General features: G+C 34.8%; 1 protein-coding gene and 1 pseudogene across 2 annotated transcripts; one reads left to right on the top strand and one right to left on the bottom strand.

Annotated features, from left to right (window-relative positions):
• The first annotated feature begins 1,978 nt into the window (after positions 1–1,978).
• Positions 1,979–17,654, top strand: LOC146952406 (uncharacterized; annotated as a pseudogene). The gene is made up of 16 exons (XR_015025013.1): positions 1,979–2,059; positions 2,222–2,272; positions 7,779–8,009; positions 9,197–9,511; positions 9,915–10,022; positions 10,454–10,643; positions 10,961–11,223; positions 11,653–11,764; positions 13,157–13,236; positions 14,137–14,379; positions 14,456–14,532; positions 15,260–15,351; positions 16,107–16,189; positions 16,433–16,504; positions 17,062–17,186; positions 17,310–17,654. The product of XR_015025013.1 is annotated as an uncharacterized LOC146952406 (transcript).
• LOC146952405 (uncharacterized protein At5g08430-like) lies at positions 17,645–20,548 on the bottom strand. The gene is made up of 7 exons (XM_085741376.1): positions 20,525–20,548; positions 20,268–20,358; positions 19,840–20,027; positions 18,347–19,187; positions 18,130–18,230; positions 17,997–18,056; positions 17,645–17,906 (listed from the first exon to the last, which is right to left on the bottom strand). Exons 1-7 carry the CDS (start codon positions 20,546–20,548, stop codon positions 17,817–17,819), a joined length of 1,395 nt encoding a protein of 464 aa, XP_085597502.1. The 3' UTR covers positions 17,645–17,816.
• Between the last annotated feature and the right edge of the window lie 140 nt (positions 20,549–20,688).

The following is a 20,688-nucleotide window of genomic DNA, read 5'->3' as shown; positions in this document are numbered from 1 at the left end:
GGACTATCCGTAAAATGAATCAAGATAATGACTGTTTGTTCAACGCTAACCCAATGAATGAACTTAGATACGACTATGTATGTTATGTTTATGATTATGTTCATGATCAAGCAAGAATGAATCTATGTACGTTTATGTTTAAGAACAAGATCATTAGATGCTACAAGCAAGAACAAGTTATGTATAGAGCAAGTTATGAATATGATACCGATGACGATCTTAGGTTTCCCCTAATCATCCGGTTTAGAATCGTGCCATGATTATGTTATGTTTAGGCCTCGATACATAGAGTGTATTCTTGGCAATGCGGTCTAGGTTCCCTCAGCCGCCATGACACGTATAGGAAGTGAAGCCTATAACAAGTTAAGATAAGATTATGACGGCTCTAGTATGCACTACCGTCTAAGCATGCAAGTCCCCACACACGTATAATCAACCGTCAGGTTGTAATGTAGACACGTGGTGACCGTAGGTTTCCCCTTGAGGTTGCCTATAGCCTAGGATTTAGGGGAACTCACTGAGACATTATGTCTCATCCCAATCCTTATTTGTTTCAGATAAGCAGGATGTTTATGCATGTTCGGAGCCGGATGGATATTACTTCAAGGGTTCGTTCGTAAAGCTGCAGGACGATATGGACATCAAGGATGTATTTTTATGTATGGATGAGTTGTATTGTAATATGATTTATACGAACGTGACTTGATGTAAATATTATTCATTCGTAAAATTTTATGTTGTATATTTTAATGTATCCAGTACTAATATTAATGCACGTGCCAGACTTTCTAGATACGTCTGGTATGGGTGTTACAATTGGTATCAGAGCATGTCGATTCAGACCGTGCCTTGGGTCATTAAAGTACAACTAAGGTAGTGGGACCATTGGGTTCCAGGTAGATGTTCTATTTGTTGTTGTTAGTTGAGCCTGATCAACTCAATTTAGCATTCAACGATTAGAATGGATGCCTGAGAGCTGAATAGGACCCAGGAGGAACGAAGTATGTGATGAAGATGCACTGGAAAGTGTGAACTCAGAAGTAAGAACTCGGATAAGTATTAGTAAGAGTTTGATCGTGCCAAAAGGTGGTCGGTGAACTAATCAAGCACAAGTGAGAATCCTCCGGGAATGTAAGGCATGTTAAGAAAGAACGTTCCGACAAATTCGAGTATGATGTTAGTGATACGTCATGTCCGTAAGTGAAGAAGTTGAATATATATATATATATCTAAGCATGACCGAAAGTTTCGGTAGGAGTCGTTGCTAGAATGGAATATATATTCTGGAACATAAGTACAAGACTACAAGTTAAGGATAAGTTGATATGTGTTGATGGAGTTAATAAGCTCTCAGGGATTGAGATATGAGAATGGAAGATAAAGATTTATATGTTCAGCGAGAATAAGGTTCTAACAGTGGATGAAGTTGAAGTCTTATGTGAAAGTTTTATGTTAAGTGAGGTGATGAACAAGATATTAGATTCTAATGTGCCGTGAATTGAATGGATTGGTGTTAATGCTTGCCATGCAACAGTTATGAAATTATTATTTTTTTATGATGACCAGAATGAATGATGTGCACTAGATTACTTGAGAAAATGAGGTTTTTATGCCAAGTATGTTTTCTGGAAAACTAATTTTTAGAAAATACGCCAATAGCGAAAATTTCGCTAATAGCGAAATTACTCCAGAGGATTTCGCTAATAGCGAAACTGGGGCAAAAATTTTCAGTTTTTCCACAAACTGTCATTTCGTCTCTAGGGCCTTAGTAGCTATTGGGGGTTGTTTTCACAATCTTTTATGTAACAAACACTCTCTATAACATCAAGTATCGAATGCACATCACACCCTATGATTTCTAAGGAAGAAAATTCATGGACAACTATTAACGAAATCAATCCGGTTCAAGGTAACATTAGAAGTTAACGTGGCAAGAACTGGCGAAGAGCGTGGGTCAAGAGTTTTAAGGTTTCGACTTATGGAACGGATTAAATGGATGCAAAGGCATGAGATGGAAAGTAAAGTGTTAGAGAATTATGCGATGTCACAAGATTTTCAGGTTTTATGAAGTCATGAATACCCCCGGATCTATGTTTTGCTTAATTGAATTGCTAAAGCCCGTTAAGATGTTGAACTCAAAAGTTTACAAGATTTTAGAAAGGTAGACACATATGGGTGATTGGAGTTGATGTTTATAGATTTTAAAATGGAAATTTTGTAGGTAACGGTCGTTACGACTCACGTGGAGTGGGCTAAACTCACCGGAACTAAGGTTGGAAGACATAGTTGTGTTGTCAACTTATTCCGTGGCTCTAGAGCAACGACTGAGGCCAAATTTATTACATTTTTATATAAAGAGAAATCGTCAACGCCAATGACCCGTATGTTAAATTATGATGTTTTCTTAAAGAAAGAAATTAACGAGCAAGCATTAGTTGATTACGCAAAACATAGTACGCGAGAATACAAGAATACAATGAAGTATGATCAGGGAAAAGTATGTATGAATTTATGAAGAATCCCCTATGGGAATTGAGATGTACTCGAAAACAAGTTAAGCGTGATAAGTATATGTCATAAGGTAAACTCAACCAGTGAGAATGTAAGGTCTATCCCTAAGTAAAATAATATGGTAATGCGACAAGTCTACCATGAGATTCAACCTTGCAAAGTATTGTGAGGTGCATGTTTATGGCAATGGTTGTCATATGAAAGGTTTTGAGAAAGGCTCAAGAAGATGATGCTCATATGGGAAAAAGAATGTGAAGTTCAGCCGTCTCAATGGATTAAAGTATTGGTTAAGGCCAACTGGTGGGAATCAGAGTGGCACAACGAAAGTTAATTGGTGTAGTTGCTAACAGTAATCATGGAACATGGAATGCGATAGTAAGAGCCTTCGTTAGAAGCATTATGAAACAAGCGAGAAGTTCTCGAAATGTTAAGTAAGAAAGGAGACTTATATAATCAGTCATGCAAAAGGTAAAAGTATGTGGATGTGTCTTCATCTAAGTAAGATAGGAAAGGCTAGGGTCACAACAAATGAAGAATATGTACTATGATAAGAAAGATGTACGTAAGGGTATGTGTTATGACAAGAAAAAAATGCAGGTAAGAGTTGGAAGGTTCCTTTTTGTGACTCAAAGTAGAGATTGAATTATTAAAGTGTGGAATCTGTATTAAAAGAAGAAGTGTTATGCATGATAAGGGATAATATGTGATCGTTACCGGATATGATGTTTTGAAAATTCAAGTTTATTGTTCTTAGAATGAGATAAGGTTATGAGGGTCAAGGATCCTATATGATTTATGTTATGCAATTATGTGAGTCTCCCAGATATGTATGTAAGTCAAGGAAGAATACTAAAGAAGTTACTTTTGAAGTTCAAGAATTTCATTATGGATGGAGATAAACCATGAGTTATGCACGAGGAAGTGCATATATACTCTCCTATGTCAAACTTGTTAAATGATCACGATACTTGCTATGAAAATGGCAAACTATGATTTATAACTTTTAAAGTTAAAACGGGTAGTAAGGGACTTTGGAACGATGATTATTTTAAAAACATGATTTCATAATGTTTTCTTTTAAGTTATACAATTATTCGTTCCAAGGACCCAAATACCAAAGTTTAGAAAATTTTCTTAATCAAGATGTTAGAACAAGTATCGTTATTATCTAACAAGATGCGACTCTCGAGAGTATGTAGGACACCATGTAAGGTAAGATTTAATGAAGCAAACATCAGTCTTTCGAAAAGTCTTATGAGACGCACAAGTATATGTTAAGAGTATTCAAATGCAAGAGGTCTAGGTCGGAAGTTTTAAGAGTATGTAAGTTACAAGATGGGTTAATGAATGTTATATGTATAGGTGTAATTAATTTCACCTCTCTACGACAAGTTATATGAGTCATCCATGAATTCGGGTGCAATAAGAATGGTAATGAGATCGAAAGATTTCTTAAGACTCTGAAAAGAGACAAGAGATTAGTAGAATCATCGAGATAAGTAATGTTAGAATGAGCATATGTCTCCGGGTACAATAAGTAAACTAATGTATGAATTATATGTTTACCCGATAAGATTATGTATGCATGAAAAGATGTTTTAAAGTTACAAGTAAGCACTGCAGGGCAAACCTGGGATCTGGTAGGATTCCAGTTAAAAGGCAAATCCTGAGTGTTCATGTTTATGACAAGATACCTTTAGGAATGGTTTATGTTAAGTGGGTAAGTTACGTGTCTGAGACAAGAAGTTATGTGTAGCAAGGTAAGTTCCAAGTCATGATATACTAAGATAACTCTAAGATTGAGCTATATTGAGATCAAGAAGGCTATGTTCAGTTACATGTGGGTTAAGAAACAAGATGAGGACCTGATGCGATAAACCCTTTGGATATGTATGAATGAAAAAAAAATGTTTGACTTAGACCATAGATGATAAGTTTTTGTCATGAGGATTGGTAGTTGATCTCTAAATTTCGAGGACGAAATTTTTTTTTAAGGGGGGTAGAATGTAATATCCCGCTCGTCAGCTAATGGAAATTTTATCTGTTAAATGTATCAGAGGACTAAGATTCATGGAAAGCGAGTATGACAAAAATGTTAAGTACGAGGAAAGCTAATATTATGTGATATCAGTCAAGCATGGACTTATGTGTCAGTGTCAGGTAAACACGACTAAGGCGAAGGGCAAAGTGGTAAAACGTCGCAAGTGACTATATAAGGCCACAAGGGCCATTTTCCTTCATTTTTACCAACACTTTCTCTCTCTAGGTTTTGAGAGAAAGGATTTCTCTCCTCCTTCTCTCTAACGCCGCCCCATTCTTCCTTCCTCTAGGCATCAAAGTCTTCCAAAATCATGCAATTGGTGGCTTAGCAAGCAAGAATCAAGTGGAGGAAAGGATTAAAGCAAGGTTTGGTGAAAAGGGTAAAGATCAAGAATGGATCAAAGCTAGGGTTGATGCTTGGAAATTGCAAGGAACATGTTAGGTGAGTTCCATAGATAGATTACCACCCTTTGGGTTGTGTAAATTCATGTTACAAATATAGATTTATGTTTATGAGAGGTTTTTAAACCCTAATGTTCTTTTGATCAATTCTTGTCAATTACTTGTTAGTTTGCCATGAAATATGTTATTTAAAGTCAATATATATTGCTGGATGATTATGGTGCATTGCAGGATCGAATTTGACAAGTTTTGGGTCAAAACTGGAAATTTTGTACCACAGACCCGAAGAACTACGCTATTAGCGAAATCCACGCTAATAGCGAAATTCTTCAGGCAGGCCACGCCCCAGGTGCGCTATTAGCGCAGGTCTCTGGATGGGCCAGCATGCTTTTGGCCCGTTGGTCCATTCCAGGGTCCGTGGTGCGTTCCGATGCTTTTCTTTCAACGTTTTACAACTTTATAACCCTAACACAACATCTAGGCAATGCACATAACATCAAACGATTCTCGAAATGAAAATCATGGCAAACTTAATAGGAATGGCAAGAGTGAATCAAGAGAGTTTAAGCCGATATTACTCGGGTAGCAATGAATTAAGAAAGGGAATGAATGTAGAGCCTCGACATAATGTTGAGAACTAGCAAGATAGCATGAATGATAGGTATGGCAAGTATAGGATATGAATTCCTAGAATGATAAGACGCGAAGTGTATGTTCTTCGCATATGATCAAGTATGTAAGTCGTGGATGGACTAGTTAATCTCTCCACCATGATAAGTATGTTTATGAACATGTATAAGTTACCGCTAATCGGAGCGATTAAGGTTCCAAGGTAAATAAGCAAGTATGTATATGTTTAACTTATATGCATGACAAGACCATGATTTAATATGTGTAGGTGACATGTCTCTTGATATCCACATCAGGGGGATACAAGGGGTTCTCATGATGAGAACGATTCAAGCCGTAAGGGACCCGCATGTCACTGAGTAAACAAGACGTAGGTGTTCATGTCTCTTGTTATCCACGCCAGGGGGATACGGGAGGTTCTCGACCTAAGGGGAACGGTTCAAGCCGCAAGGGACCCGCACGACACCGAGGGAGTCCGATGTACGTACATCGGTCATGTATGGGATTGATCTCGAGGTTACTCCACCCGGGACTATCCGTAAAATGAATCAAGATAATGACTGTTTGTTCAACGCTAACCCAATGAATGAACTTAGATACGACTATGTATGTTATGTTTATGATTATGTTCATGATCAAGCAAGAATGAATCTATGTACGTTTATGTTTAAGAACAAGAGCATTAGATGCTACAAGCAAGAACAAGTTATGTATAGAGTAAGTTATGAATATGATACCGATGACGATCTTAGGTTTCCCCTAATCATCCGGTTTAGAATCGTGCCATGATTATGTTATGTTTAGGCCTCGATACATAGAGTGTATTCTTGGCAATGCGGTCTAGGTTCCCTCAGCCGCCATGACACGTATAGGAAGTGAAGCCTATAACAAGTTAAGATAAGATTATGACGGCTCTAGTATGCACTACCGTCTAAGCATGCAACACGAGAGTAAAGTAAGCGTAGCGGAGATGAGGATGTTGCGTTGGATGAGTGGTAAGACTAGAGAGGATAGGATTAGGAATGATACCATTAGAGAGAGAGTGGGGGTAGCACCTATAGTAGAAAAGTTGGTAGAAAATAGGCTTAGATGGTTTGGACATGTAAAGAGAAGACCCGTAGATGCCGTTGTAAGAAGAGTAGATCAAATGGAGGAGAGTCAGGTTAGAAGAGGTAGAGGAAGACCTAAGAAAACCATTAGAGAAACCATTAGAAAAGATTTAGAGGTCAATGAGTTGGATCCAAATATGGTTTTTGATAGAACACTATGGCGTCATTTGATCCATGTAGCTGACCCCACTTAGTGAGATAAGGCTTGGTTGTTGTTGTAAGGTGCTATTGCCATTGGTGATTGTTGCGATGATAAATTTCGCATTGGTTAATTTGAACATTTGTGTGGTAAGACTAGATGCGATAGGATTAGAAATGACAATATTAAAGAGAGAGAGAGAGAGTTGGAGTACCAACTATAGTAGAAAAGGTGGTTGAAAATAGGCATAGGTGGTTTGGGCATGTGGAGATGTCGTTAGGAGAGTAGATCAGATGGAGGATACCGAGAAAAATTATAAGAGAACCTATTAGGAGAGATTTAGAAATTAATAAGTTGGACTGAAATATGGTTTATGATAGAACATTATGGCGTAATTTGATCCATGTAGCCGATCCCGCTTAGTCGGAAAAGCCTTCTTTGTTGTTGTTGTTAGTTTCAACATTCATATTCATATATAAGAACAATTTCAACATTCATATATAAGAACATGGATTTACTTATTTGAGCTTATGTAATGACATAAATTTTGTGAGGCTGTATGGAAGAACTTATGGAAATAACTGATGACATGTTTACAAGCTGTTTTCAGCTTATTTTCATCAGTTCACCATGATAGCTTATGAAAACAGTTTATAGCTTATATAAAAACAATTTAACTTAATTTACTTTTGATATAGAAATAGGTTATACATAAGCGGTTATCATGTTTACTTTTGATATAGAAATAGGTTATACATAAGCGGTTATCATGATAAGCGCTTATGCTATAAGCTGCAAATAAGCTGTTTATCTAAACTAGGCCGTATTTGTTTGTTAATTTAAGGTGCTTTTGCCATTGGTGAATGCTTCGATTATAACTTACTCATTAACATTAATTCATTATTTTTATTTGAATTTTGATATATTTATTTGTTTCTTGATTTAAGGTGCTTTTGCCATTGGCGAATGTTCCAATGATAAATTACACATTGACATGGCTTGAATCAGCTGGTGTAGAAGAGGTTTTTGTTTTCTGCTGTGCTCATGCGAAGCAGGTGATTAACTATTTGGAGAAATCTGAGTGGTTTAATCAACCTAATTTTACTGTAACAACTATTGAGTCTCAAAATTGTGTCAGTGCTGGAGATGCACTGCGTGTTATATACGAGCGCAACGTGGTATGTATTTTCTTCATTTCGTTCTTCAATTTCAACTTATGTCTGAAAATTTCTAGCTATTGTAAATATGCTACATTGGTATTCACATGTATTTTAAGACTTAAAAAGTTGATATTATAATTTGAAGGCTAGTGACATATGTTTTTCACATCTATATCAGAATATATTATTTCTACTATGAATGTGTTGGCTTCGCTGGGTAAGAAATCAGATTTTAGAGAGAAAGAATCAAAGAAACACATGCAGGGATTTTTCTGCAAGGGAGAATTTCCCTTTTCCAACAAAATACAGTTTTTATTATGATCAATCAAAATGAATGGATCCCAAACATGGGGGTAACAGTATTTGTAATCTTCCTTGCTGCTACTAACTACTAATTTCCAGCCTTTCCCTCTCTAACTACTAACTGCTGCATAAACTTAGTGGTCCCTATTCCTTCTAGAGAATTTTGGAATCTCTTGGCTCCTAACAGAATGTGTCACAAAAAGCATACAATTGTGTCTGTATTTAGTATTTAGTAAAAAGTATTAAAGATGTATCTTATCTGGATGGCAATAATGTCTTTAGTTGATAATATGTTTCGAAGATGTACCTGAGGAGTATTGAGGGGAATATTTTTAGTAAGAATAAAAAAATTTGGATACTTTCTGGGTACATATTGTAGGTACATATCGGACCCATATCGGTATTAAATGCATGTTAGGAAACAATACTTTCATTTTTGGAGTATTTGGGCTTCCAAGCTTTTTAAGATGAGGTGTCTTCTTACATGTAAAGAACCCTAGCTACCTCCTAGTCTAGATAAGGTTATGGCTTTCTTAGAATTGAGTTCTCTTTTTTTTGTTTTTGTAATAAACAGATTTTGGTCTTGTAAAAGATAATAAGTCATTCTCACCTCTTGTTGTTTGTTTCATTAGTAGTAGCAACATTGCTGTATGATGAGAATTTATGTATGCTCTGTTCTATTGGTTCTTTAAAGGAACAAGGAAGCAATCAGAACCTTATATGTGTCATAGTAATTTGTTTTTATAATTTGGTGCATTATTTAAAATAGTTAATACAATTTACACATCATGCTGTTGTTGTTTGTGATTGTCTGAGTAGTGATTAGTAATGTAGTTTCTTTTCACGCTTTTACTAATTTAGTTTTGTGTAGTAACACTATTGGATTATTTTCTATTTTGAAGATACAAGGAGACTTTGTCCTTATCAGTGGAGATACTGTAAGCAACATGTCGCTTACTCAGGCACTTTTAGAACATAAAGAAAGGAAGAAGAAAGATAGTAATGCTGTAATGACCATGGTTATTAAACGGTCAAAAACTCATCCAGCTATCCATCAGTCTCGACTTGGTACCGATGAAATTTTCATGGCTATTGATCCTAATACCAAGCAACTTTTGTATTACGAGGATAAAGCAGACTTCTCAAAAGGCACTCTACATCTTGAAAATTCATTGCTTGCTGATAATCCTTCCCTCTCTCTGCACCATGACAAGCAGGTTGAGCCCCTTTTTTCCTATCTTTCTGCTTTGCTTTCAGGTTAACTTCACACTAAAGAGTAATTGGTTTGCAGCTACGTACTCGTAAACGAATTATTATCGGACAAAATGCATGTATTTATTTATTTTTAGATATTCATGACCACGAATAACTGTGATGTTTTCTCCTAAAAAAAATACCTGTGATGTTTATTGTCATTTCAACCTCATGATTGGGCTATGCTAGGAAATGATTGTTTGATTCCCAAATGAATCAATGATTTATTACTATTTGAAGTTTATTGTCAGTTGATTGCAGAGCTAGTTACTGTTATTATTAATGCTACTTTGTTTGGTCATATCTCTCTCCTGAGAAGCTATGAAACTTTCTGAGGTCATTAAGTGAATGATTTCTTTTCTGCAGGATTGTTACATTGACATCTGCTCGCCGGAAGTCCTTAGCCTATTTACAGACAATTTTGACTACCAACATCTTCGGCGTCATTTTGTCAAGGGACTGCTTCTTGATGATGTAATTTCTCTTCCACATGTTGAACTGTCATGAATTATTGTTTTTGAAGTTCTTAAGTCCTTTTGAATCAGCTTATCCTTTTTAATAGATGGAAAAAGCTTATCCTTTTGAATCATTTTTTTTTTGCGTGAAAAAAGATCTACTTGTTTATCTCTTACAGGCAGACCTACATTTCGTCTGAGGTGCCCTGTTTGTTGAGAACATTTAAAAAATTGAATGCTCTTTCATATTGATAACCTGTACATCAGTACTGAAACACTTCAACAGTTTATGGACTTGCATTGGACATTTAGACTTAGAAAATATATTTTGTTTTTTGCACATGTCCTAAAGCTCATCATTTATGTTTCCAATATATTCTTTTGTGGCACTTATTCTTGATTTTAGCATTCTGTATGCACCTCATCAACATTACCTTATATTTCTTTCAGATAATGGGATACAAAATTTTTGTTCATGAAATCCGCGCAGATTATGCTGCAAGGATTGATAATTTCCGAAGTTATGACACTGTCAGCAAGGATATAATTCATAGATGGACATATCCACTGGTACAAGATGTTATGAATTTTGGCAACACAGCTACGAAGCTTGAAAGACAGGGAATATACCGTGGCTCAGGTATGGATGAAAGTTTTGGTGTTGATTGGGTGTGTTGGTGAAAAGTTTGTAACATTAAATGATAAAATGGCAAGCTTATATTGGCTCTAGTTTCCAGTTATATGTTTGCCTGTTTGCTTAATTCATGCTGTTCATTATATATAAACTTCATTTTTTTTGAATGATTTAGTCAGCAAGTAATTATTGTATTATTTCATAATGAAAGTAATTATCGTATCACCCTTGTGGATTGCCTGGTCAAAACTAATTTTACCTATTGTGTTGTTTCCATTAATTGAATGTATGAAGTTTTGACAAATTCTTTTCTCCCCTATCAGATATTTCGCAAGCACAATCACCTGTTGTTGGCCCGTTCTCTGTTATAGGATCTGGCACCAAAATTGGCAAGAACACGAAGATTTTAAATTCCGTCGTCGGAGTAGGATGCAAAATCGGGTCAAATGTACACATAGAGGGATGCTATATATGGGACAATGTCACCATAGAAGATGGCTGTGAACTTAGGCATGCCATTGTATGTGAGGGGGTGATTATGAAATCAGGATCTGCTCTGGAACCTGGTGTGGTGCTGTCTTTTAAGGTTTGATACAATTTTAGTACCCATACTTCCATCCTTCATGTTTCTCATATGTTTGGACTGCTTTGAAATTTTTCACACTTCACCACAATATTCAGGTGGTCACTAAATCTAAGTATTTAAACTATATGCTTTAGTTGATGCTTGAGAATAATTGAAGCCTTTAATTTTTGTGTTTAGTATTTTAGTATTATTATAATATATTAACCATTAGTAGTGGTCATAATTTTCTTTCTTATGCTGCTGTACATATAACAATGTAGTGATTTATTTCATGTTTGATGATCCTAAGTGTATGTAAGATGTTTGTGAAATTCTCTGTGCTTGTTTATTTCTGTTTTTTTTCTCATTAGATGGGAATATAGATACTTTTTTCCAGTTATTCTTCGTAAGATGGAAATATAGGGACTTAGTTGTCTTTCATGTTTCCAGGTTGTAGTTGGGCAGGAGTTTGTTGTTCCTCCTTATTCACAAGTATCTCTACTACAGCAGCCGGTTGAGGAAGATAGCGACGAAGAGCTCGAATATGCTGATAGTACTAGTGGTATTGCCGAATTTTCATAAAGCTTTTAATTGTGCCCTATTATTATTGAATTACATTATTAGCAATTGGAAATGAGATATTGCTGCTAGCATATGAAATATTGCCTGGCTGATAGTGAGGAAAATTTTCTTTCCTTAGAACTGAATGAATTGGTGGTATTTAATTCTTCAAATATGTATTTTGAGCTTGATTAGATGTTTTGGTTTTAAAGAAGACTTGATTTGTTTAATTCTAATAATATAAAAAGAGATACCGAGGTGTGCATACACTGAATCTTTTATAAATATTTTGGATTGTAATAAATTTCTTTAATGCTAGTGTGAGAACCCTGAGTTCCTGTACATGTGTTGGCCAAATTACTGGGCCCAAACCACACAAGTACAGCTTCTAGAAGCCTGTAGAAGCCGTGGGAGGGAACACAAACAGTTAGAATAATTATTGGAATCAAGGAAGAATTTCAGTTATTAAACAGAGGGAATCCTAGACGGTGAAGCAGTCAGAAAGTTTGCTGAGAGTTGTTTAGGAGAGAAGTTCTCTCTGATCTAGGAGCTTAACTCTGGTAGGAGTTCTCTGAACTCTGGTTTATCCTCTCAGTTTTCTGTTTTCATCTTTGTAAGAGCTTTGAGCTCATCATTTTCCAATTAAATAATTTACCTTCAAATTTATGGGTTCTATCAGCTTGCCTAAAGATTTTTTTCTTGCAAAGAATTGGATTATTGCATTACTAAAAGTTCTGAAAAACAATTGCATTTAAGTGTTTTGGTCAAACTGTTGTTGAATGAGATGTAATTGTTTAGCTAATTCTGGCTAGTCAGTATGTTTTTGAAAGTGCAATAGTCACTATTGAAACATTTTCTAACTTTGTTGGCTTGAGTACATGGGTCAACCTCTCTTGTATGGTTTTCAAAATCCAATTTAGAGAGGCTGTATAGATTCGAGTCCTTTTGAATGAACGGTCTCACACAATTTTTCTTAGTCTTCCTCTTTCTCTAGTTTTTCTGTGGAAAAAGTGTTCAGATCCTCGATAAGTGCATAAACATTTAAAAAATATTTATCATTTAAAAAAAGAATGGGAATTGGAGGACATATATACCATGTATTTTGTTATTATAAACCATTTTCATTTATCAAGTTTGATATTTTTGTCTTTTCATCATTTAATTTATAAAAATATATTTTAAATTTAATAAAGTTGAGGTCCTTAACTGTAACTGGTATTTGATAAAAATTTAGGTCCTAAAAAAATACATTACTTGATTTTCATGCTATCCTCCATTGAGTTGCAAGTAAATTTATTTTCTTTATACTATGTGTGGATGTGGATATGTTTTTTGTATGTAGATAGGTTAAATGCATATATATAGCTTTCAGTTACCATTTTCATTTATGCAGCCATCACCAGCACAGTGGATAAGTCAGATGGAGAAACTGCTTCTGAATTATTGGATGGACATTTTAACCCTGCTTCAGAGGTTTGTTCCGAAAAACTTCTTAATTTATGTTGTTGACCATTGTTTAGCTTTACTGCTGTCATATTGTTTCTGTTGATATTTAATATAATTGTTACTGCCAAATAACATTTTAGAGATGTAAGTTTTCTGGTTCCGTCAACCAAATTGTAGAATTTAATTTACATTTAACATTGGATAAATGTTGTCTGTTCAAATGCAATTTTTTTTTTTATTGAAATCTATTTGGTTGAGTTGTCCAGCCTGAAGATACTAAGTAACTGTTTGTGTTAGAACTGTGTTCTATTCGGTCATTGTTTTCTTCATTGATGTGAGAGGGAGATGGGCTAGTTTATGACTGTTGCACTTAAACTAACAGATCTACACAGGATAGGAGTACCTCTAGCTTTAATTTCACCCTGTGCTTGTTGTAATTCAACTCTTTGTTGATTTTGTCATGTGATCCCTGTTTTTTTTTTCTTTCATCATGAGTATATAGATTGAAGTTTTTTTTTTTGGTGGTGGTCGTGGTTTGAACCTTGGACCTTGCATATATTATGCATTGTCCCTACCAACCGAGCTAAGCTCACAAGGACATATAGATTGAAGTTTGAAGCTGATATATGAGAGACGTCTTTCTTCTGAGCACCGACAAACTTATTCGCAATATATTATCTTATCTGATTTTTCAAGTATCGTTGGTAGTGTATAAACAATATATCTGGAGATTGCTTAACTCCAACCTAGTAATTTACTGATACTTTGTGTTTCTTAGTGAACAATTCATCTGGACCATGCAAATGATTGTAGTGGATACATGCTGTGATAGAGATGTTCTGTTTAGTTACACTAAGATTTGATTGATAGAATTTTCATTTTAAAGGGAATTCACTGTTTCTTATTTTACTTTCTTTTTTTAATCAGCTAGGTTTTGGTGGGGCTGGTTATGTTTGGCCAAAATGTGAAGGAGGCCATGAGGAAGAGTGGAGGCATTCAGTGGCACCTATTACTGAAGATAAAATTTTGGAGGCAGTGAAAGCTATGGAAGATGAACTGGAGTTAATTCATGATGGCAGTATTCTTCCACCTTCTGGGGAGCTGTTACCTAATCCTAATGATTCAGATGACGATGATAATGATGATTTAAGAGATGACTTTGACAAAGAGGTGAGTTTTTTGACATATAAACTTACATCGGTTGCATTTTGTGGATATTCATTTTTTAATATTCTGTCATTTGCAGGTTGAAGCAACTTTTCTGAGGGCTGTGCTTGAAAACATACAAGAAAACCATTTGACTTTAGAAGTCAATTCTTTGAAGTATGTAATACACTTATGTCTATTATTTTGATTTTCATGCATCAAAATATGTGTGTTCGATATATATCTGGCATCCCTCTGTATTTTGGTGTTAAACATATTTTTGAATGTGTTAAACCTTTAAAAGTAAGTTCTTTTCATATTTCTCATGCATGCATCATATACTTGGTATAAAATACTTGAGTTTCCTTCAGTTTTCATGTCCGAACTAATAATAACATGATAAAGCTGGCAGTGCAAGCAGCTAACAGACTTATAATAACTGTCAAAGTTGACAGTTATTCTACTAACCGACTCAACGGAGTTAGGATATCCTATAGATACATATTAACTTTCTTAAAATAGACTAGATACAAAGAACAAAACTATGGTACATAACATTGCAGAAACCTCCCTTCAAAAAAAGAAACAGAACAGAAACCTAGTGCACAATAACTGTAACACAGGCACTAGTCAAAACTTACTACATACAGTCACACATTACTCTAGTCATAGACCATCCAACCTCTACTGACCCTATCTAAATATATTAAAGAACCAATGTTCAATTTTGTCTAGAAGCTATGCCATCTTCATGGAGTGTGTTCATAACTATTATTTTTCTGGAACTGCAATTTTTTGACTCCGGTGTTCTCGTCATATGTGTTGATTGTTTTTATTTAATGACACTTTGAATCTGCATTCGCTAGGAACTAATTTGTAGAAACATTGTTTTTATTTGTGTTAGGTTGTCATACAACAAGATAGCTGCTGATTGTGCTGGAGCTTTATTTTATGCAATGATGAAGTATGCTGTAGACTTGCCCCATAGTTCAGCTGGTGAGCTTTCATCCATATTCCTGTTGTTAGAGTCTTTTTAATCTTTCCCGTTTATTTTTTATCAGGCATAGAATATGGTTGGAATTTTTTTTTTTTTTGAGGGATATGGTTGGAAAACTTGGCATCTTGGGAAAAACCTATCAGATATATTTAGTAACAAATTATGCAGAATGTTCAGGTTACATGAATTAACTGGGAGTCTCTAGTGAGGAAAGTGTTGAATCAAATAGAAGATACTGAAATTGAAAGGGGTAGAGGGATACCTAAATATAAAGAGAAACCACTATGAGAGTATAACTTAACTGTAACTACTGTATTATCTATAGTTTAGTCATTCAACTAAGTGTTGAACTGTGTGCCACTGGCATAAGTTTTTAGCTAAATCACTTACAGAATGCAAAAAGGTTCTTACATCCTACCTGTATCATATTCATTCGAGGATTGAGTGCAGAAATGCACTTCTATTCTTTTCAAGTTTTATCTCATTCTTGAGTTCTGTGAAACCACTGTAATAGCGCTTGCTCTATATGGTTTTACTGAAATTTTGGTTTATGACAAGTACATTGGTGTTAGTATCCATGGAGCTGACTCCTCCTAGTGGGGTAATGCTAAGTGGTTCATGCCCAATCTTACTTTCCAACATGTATATATGTTGGTCATATAGTTATATTTTGAACTCTCAGGGGTTTGCTTGATGATTTTATTATTGCCTTTGAGATTAATTTATATTATTGCCTCTGGGATTAATTTTTCAGATGCCTTGGTTCAGAATGTTCATGGTGTACTTACCAAGTGGAAAAAGGTTCTTGCATCCTATCTGAATGAAACGGACGAGCAGGTACATCTGTTAATTCTTTCTCCTTGTTGAAGTTACTCCTGTTCATATGCGTAGTGTTCTTTAATTTGAAGAATTACCAATTGCATTATTTTTAAGTTTAATCTGAATCTTTTTTGAGATTATGCCACTCTTCTTTTATTGTGATTTCATCATCATGACATCATCCAATGTTCATTATAAGGCTTGTGAAAAAAAAAACTCTCTTTTGTAAATAAACTCATACGTCCAATTTTTTTGCTCCAGATCGAAGTGATTTTAAAATTTGAAGAAATGTGTTTGGAATCTGCGAAGGAGTTTGCTCCATTGTTCACAAAGGTATTCTTATCTTTTACTGGTTAGGTTATTGAGTTGTCCTTATTCAGTTGGTAGCATGTCAGAAAGGTTATCTAAGTATGAAGTTGTTGTATATCGTCTGTTACTATTAAAAATAATTTTATATATTTCATGAATTAAGCTTCTTAATGCGTGATGTTTTTATGCTCCTCAGAAAGAAAAACTATAACATGGACTCAACTTTAGACAGTGTTATATCCTCTGGTCATAGGAAAATACTTATAAGATGAATCACAACTTATGCACTACTGTTCTGTCTAAAGCCAGTGAGTTAATAATGTTGTGAAATGGATTTTAACACAATTGAAGGTCCAACAAATTTTCACGCTCGCCTAACACAATTGAAGTTCCAACAAATTTTCACGCTCGCCTACTTGCTTTGCTGACAGAAAGTAGAGTTATTTTGTTATACTGAGATCTCCCATTTTCATGCTGTCTATATACAATACTTGTAAAATGATTGGAGTCAATAGATTCATATTCTCACACTACATTGGACTCTCTTTTCCTTCGTGTTTTGACTCCTTAACTGCTTTCAGATATTGCACTACATGTATAACGAGGATATTATTGAAGAAGATGCTATTTTGAGTTGGGAAGATGAGAAGAAAGGCGCGGATGAGGCGGATAAATATTTGTTAATCAAGCTCAACCATTAATTCAAGTGAGTATCTTCGTCTATTTTTACACACGTACAAAACTAATATTATGTTACTTGCATCTTCTCAACTATCCCATGAGATGCATTACTTTCTTATGTAAGTCATTTATTTATTCTTGTCTGTAGTGGCTAAAAGAGGCTCCCGAAGAAGACGATGAAGACGAAGAGTAGAAATTTTTTGAGGCTAGGACATCTATATATTTGTCGAGGTGCTGTCATCTTGGGAGCTCAAGAGGGATTTTTGTGCATTAATCTAACCTTTGAATTCAAGTGTGATTCTCTTTTCACACGGTATCCGTGTTCTTTTCAGTTAGGATTCAATTTAGAGAAACACCATTTTGGGTCATGTATTTTATTTAATAATTGCCTTAAATGAGAAAGAAAAAAAAAAGGCCAATAGAAATAGGCTTTATTATTAGAAGAAAAAGAAAGATTAAGGTATGATTGTTTTCCACATCTTTGATAATCCAATCCCTTTTGACATTCAACTTTAAATGAGCCATTTTCATTAGAAGAAAAAAGAAAGATTAAGGTATGATTGTTTTCCACATCTTTGATAACCCAATCCCTTTTGCTATTCAACTTTATATGAGCCATTTTCATGTTGCAAATCCTATATAGTGACTTGTAGCATTAGTTAATATTAACATGCATAAAGTCAAGAATGAATACATGTTTCGTTATATCCTCGTGAAGACTTGTAGCCTTCTCTTGAAGATCCTCCTTCCAATGCCAGCAGGGAAAAAAGAAGTTAAAATCATCTCCTATATATTTGAGAAAAAAGAAATTCACCACATGTATCATACAACTTACAACAGTTAATTTTGGGAGCAATCCAGTTTTCACTTTTTTCCGTAAATCCTCACAATCTTGCTGTAAGTAAAACAACACAATTAATACGTATTCCATGATAATAATATTTTCACTGCAAACTATTTACATGTACCCTTGTGAAATCTTCGTCAGAGAGCTCAGAGATGGAAATAGCTTTAGGCATGAGGGAAACTTGCAAGAGTATTCCATTAGACATTTCATCATGTTCAACACCTAAAAGTTAAACAAGAGAAATGATCAATCATTTAAAGTACATACATAGAACCAAATATTGCAAAATATAAAGTAGCTTTAAAAAGCTAGCAAGATCTATATGCAATTTATTATACCTATGACTCTCACAAGATGATATGAATTCCTTAGCTTATGATCATTGGAGTCTACTCTGGCTCTCACAAAAGTTCCAACCACCTTACTCACAAAGCTTTCAGGCTTTTTCGATAACTCGAACACCAAGCTTCGTTTTACGTAGATAAGCTTGATATTATTGGCATTAATGGGTGCAAAACATCCAGGTTTTATACATATATTACCTTTTCTCAACAGAGGTTGTCCTATTAAGCTGGACAATTGGCTTTCCAGACATGTCTGATCATCGATATCCTTGTCTGTCGAACAATTTGTTTTTTCATCTTGATTTTCCTTTCCAGATGAATCACCTGAATTTTTCGCAATGTGAAACTCGAGTAGAGAATATATCTGAGACTTCAACACAACTTTCTTTTTAAATATAGGAAACAACTTGTCATCAGGGAGGAATTTCTTCTTGTCTTTGGGATGGTAAAGATTTTTCTCCTTAATGTATTCATTTATGAGAGATCTTATTCCCCATCGCATCATTGGTTCCGTTTTGTATCTCCCTATGGATGCAAGGAAGCAAGATAGAGGTCTTGATGCCCATCTGACGAATTCCATTGAACTATACCGATTCTGTTTCTTCAGCTTATGCATACCTGTATATTCTTCAATATTGTTGGTATCATTTTGTTTCTCTTCTTCTTCTTCACCTTCACTGTGAATTTTATGAAGCTCGAGATCTTTACCCTTTCGATAGTTGGGCAGTGCAGCCGAGACATCGTCGTCAGTGAGCCCTTCTCTTTCTTTAACAATTCCCCAGTATTCCTTGAATAGACATTCATATGTTTCTCTGTCATCCAAGGTTATTTTGTTCTGCGTAGAACGGACAAATTTCATAGGTTAACATAGAGATCACATACATCTCCTTAAATATAAGTCGAATATCGTATAAAGTCCCCTCATTGGATGTGATGTGACCATAAAATGTGTTTATAAGTGGATAATTCCCACCTTACAAGCCGGTTTTGTAGGTCTAATATGACCATATACCAATACCAATTTGATTATATAAGTTTAGTTGTTTCAACCAAAAAAAACAGATGAACTTGACAATTTTGGTTCTAATTGTAGCAGAAATATATGAACAAACACTTCTTTTGTTTTAAAAATAGTCTAAGCTTTCACCATCTAGAATCCATAATATTTGGATAAAATTGCATATTTACATGAACATGGTTATGAGATGAAATTACTGATAAGTACATGTTTCAAAATCAATACGTAAATACTAGTGTCCTATGTAGGTACCTTGGGTGGTGAGCTAAGTGACGTAGAATGAGTTTTAAAAAAAGGAGGTAAAACTAACATAACCGCCACCTTACAAACATTCGCTTAAAAAAAATATAAAAACCAACAAAAACAACATTTTTTTTATGATCTAGAATAAAAAAATGATGAAAGTGCACAAAGGGTCTTTTAACAAGTTTGGTAAAAATTCTGAAATCCAAGTTATTATCACACCTACCCCCTCAGAATCATGGTCCAACTTTAGTTCTATAATCTTTACTATCTCCAAACAGTCACAGCACAGGCCTTGAACACCTCTAACTAATGTAAATTCCAAAGTGGAAACACACTTTTTGCATACAGCATTTGGACAACCAAGGCAACAAAACTTAGAGCGTTTACTGCAGTTGTAGCAACAATGCCTACCTGAAAATACAAATGCATGCAAAACGTTACTTTTGATCTCTACCAGTTAACCTCATAAATAGCATTTTCATATATCAATACATAATATAGAGAGAGAAAAATTAAAAACATAAAAAAAAACATGTGACAAATTAGTACCGCAATAATGTTAAAAATGTTGTGTTTCAACTTTCAAGTTTGCATGGAACCGGCAAGTAAATAAAATATTAATAATAAATCCAAAAAGATGAAAAGGCTTACCACAAACCCAAGATTCTACGGTATCAAAAAAGGAATCATCCTTTCCAACACAATCAGGAATATGGCTTTGGCCGTTCAAGTTTGCACTATTCTAAATCAATGGTTGTAAAATGGGTTGTTTTAGAAACTGTTCATGAAAAGAGTTGTAAATATATAAAAGAATAAAAGCTAGTGTTGGGATAAGACGTCATCAACTATTCAATCAATGTGTCTTCTCAATTGATTATATATTTTCTAAGATTCAATTACATATCCACCTCTCCCTCATTGTATGTTTCCATGTTTGGTATAAACGACACGAAATTCTTTATATCAATTGACTTCTAATGCGTATAATAGTCAATTGTTTCAAAGGAATGACTGGACATTGTGTGCGCATGTGAACATAGATCTATGTCTAGGAATTAGAATCTACACATTA

Source organism: Medicago sativa, chromosome 1 (assembly GCF_051527215.1).
Source record: "Medicago sativa cultivar Bolivia chromosome 1, Bolivia_mono, whole genome shotgun sequence".
Lineage (NCBI taxonomy): Eukaryota > Viridiplantae > Streptophyta > Magnoliopsida > Fabales > Fabaceae > Medicago > Medicago sativa.
This window is presented reverse-complemented; position numbering and strand designations above follow the sequence as displayed.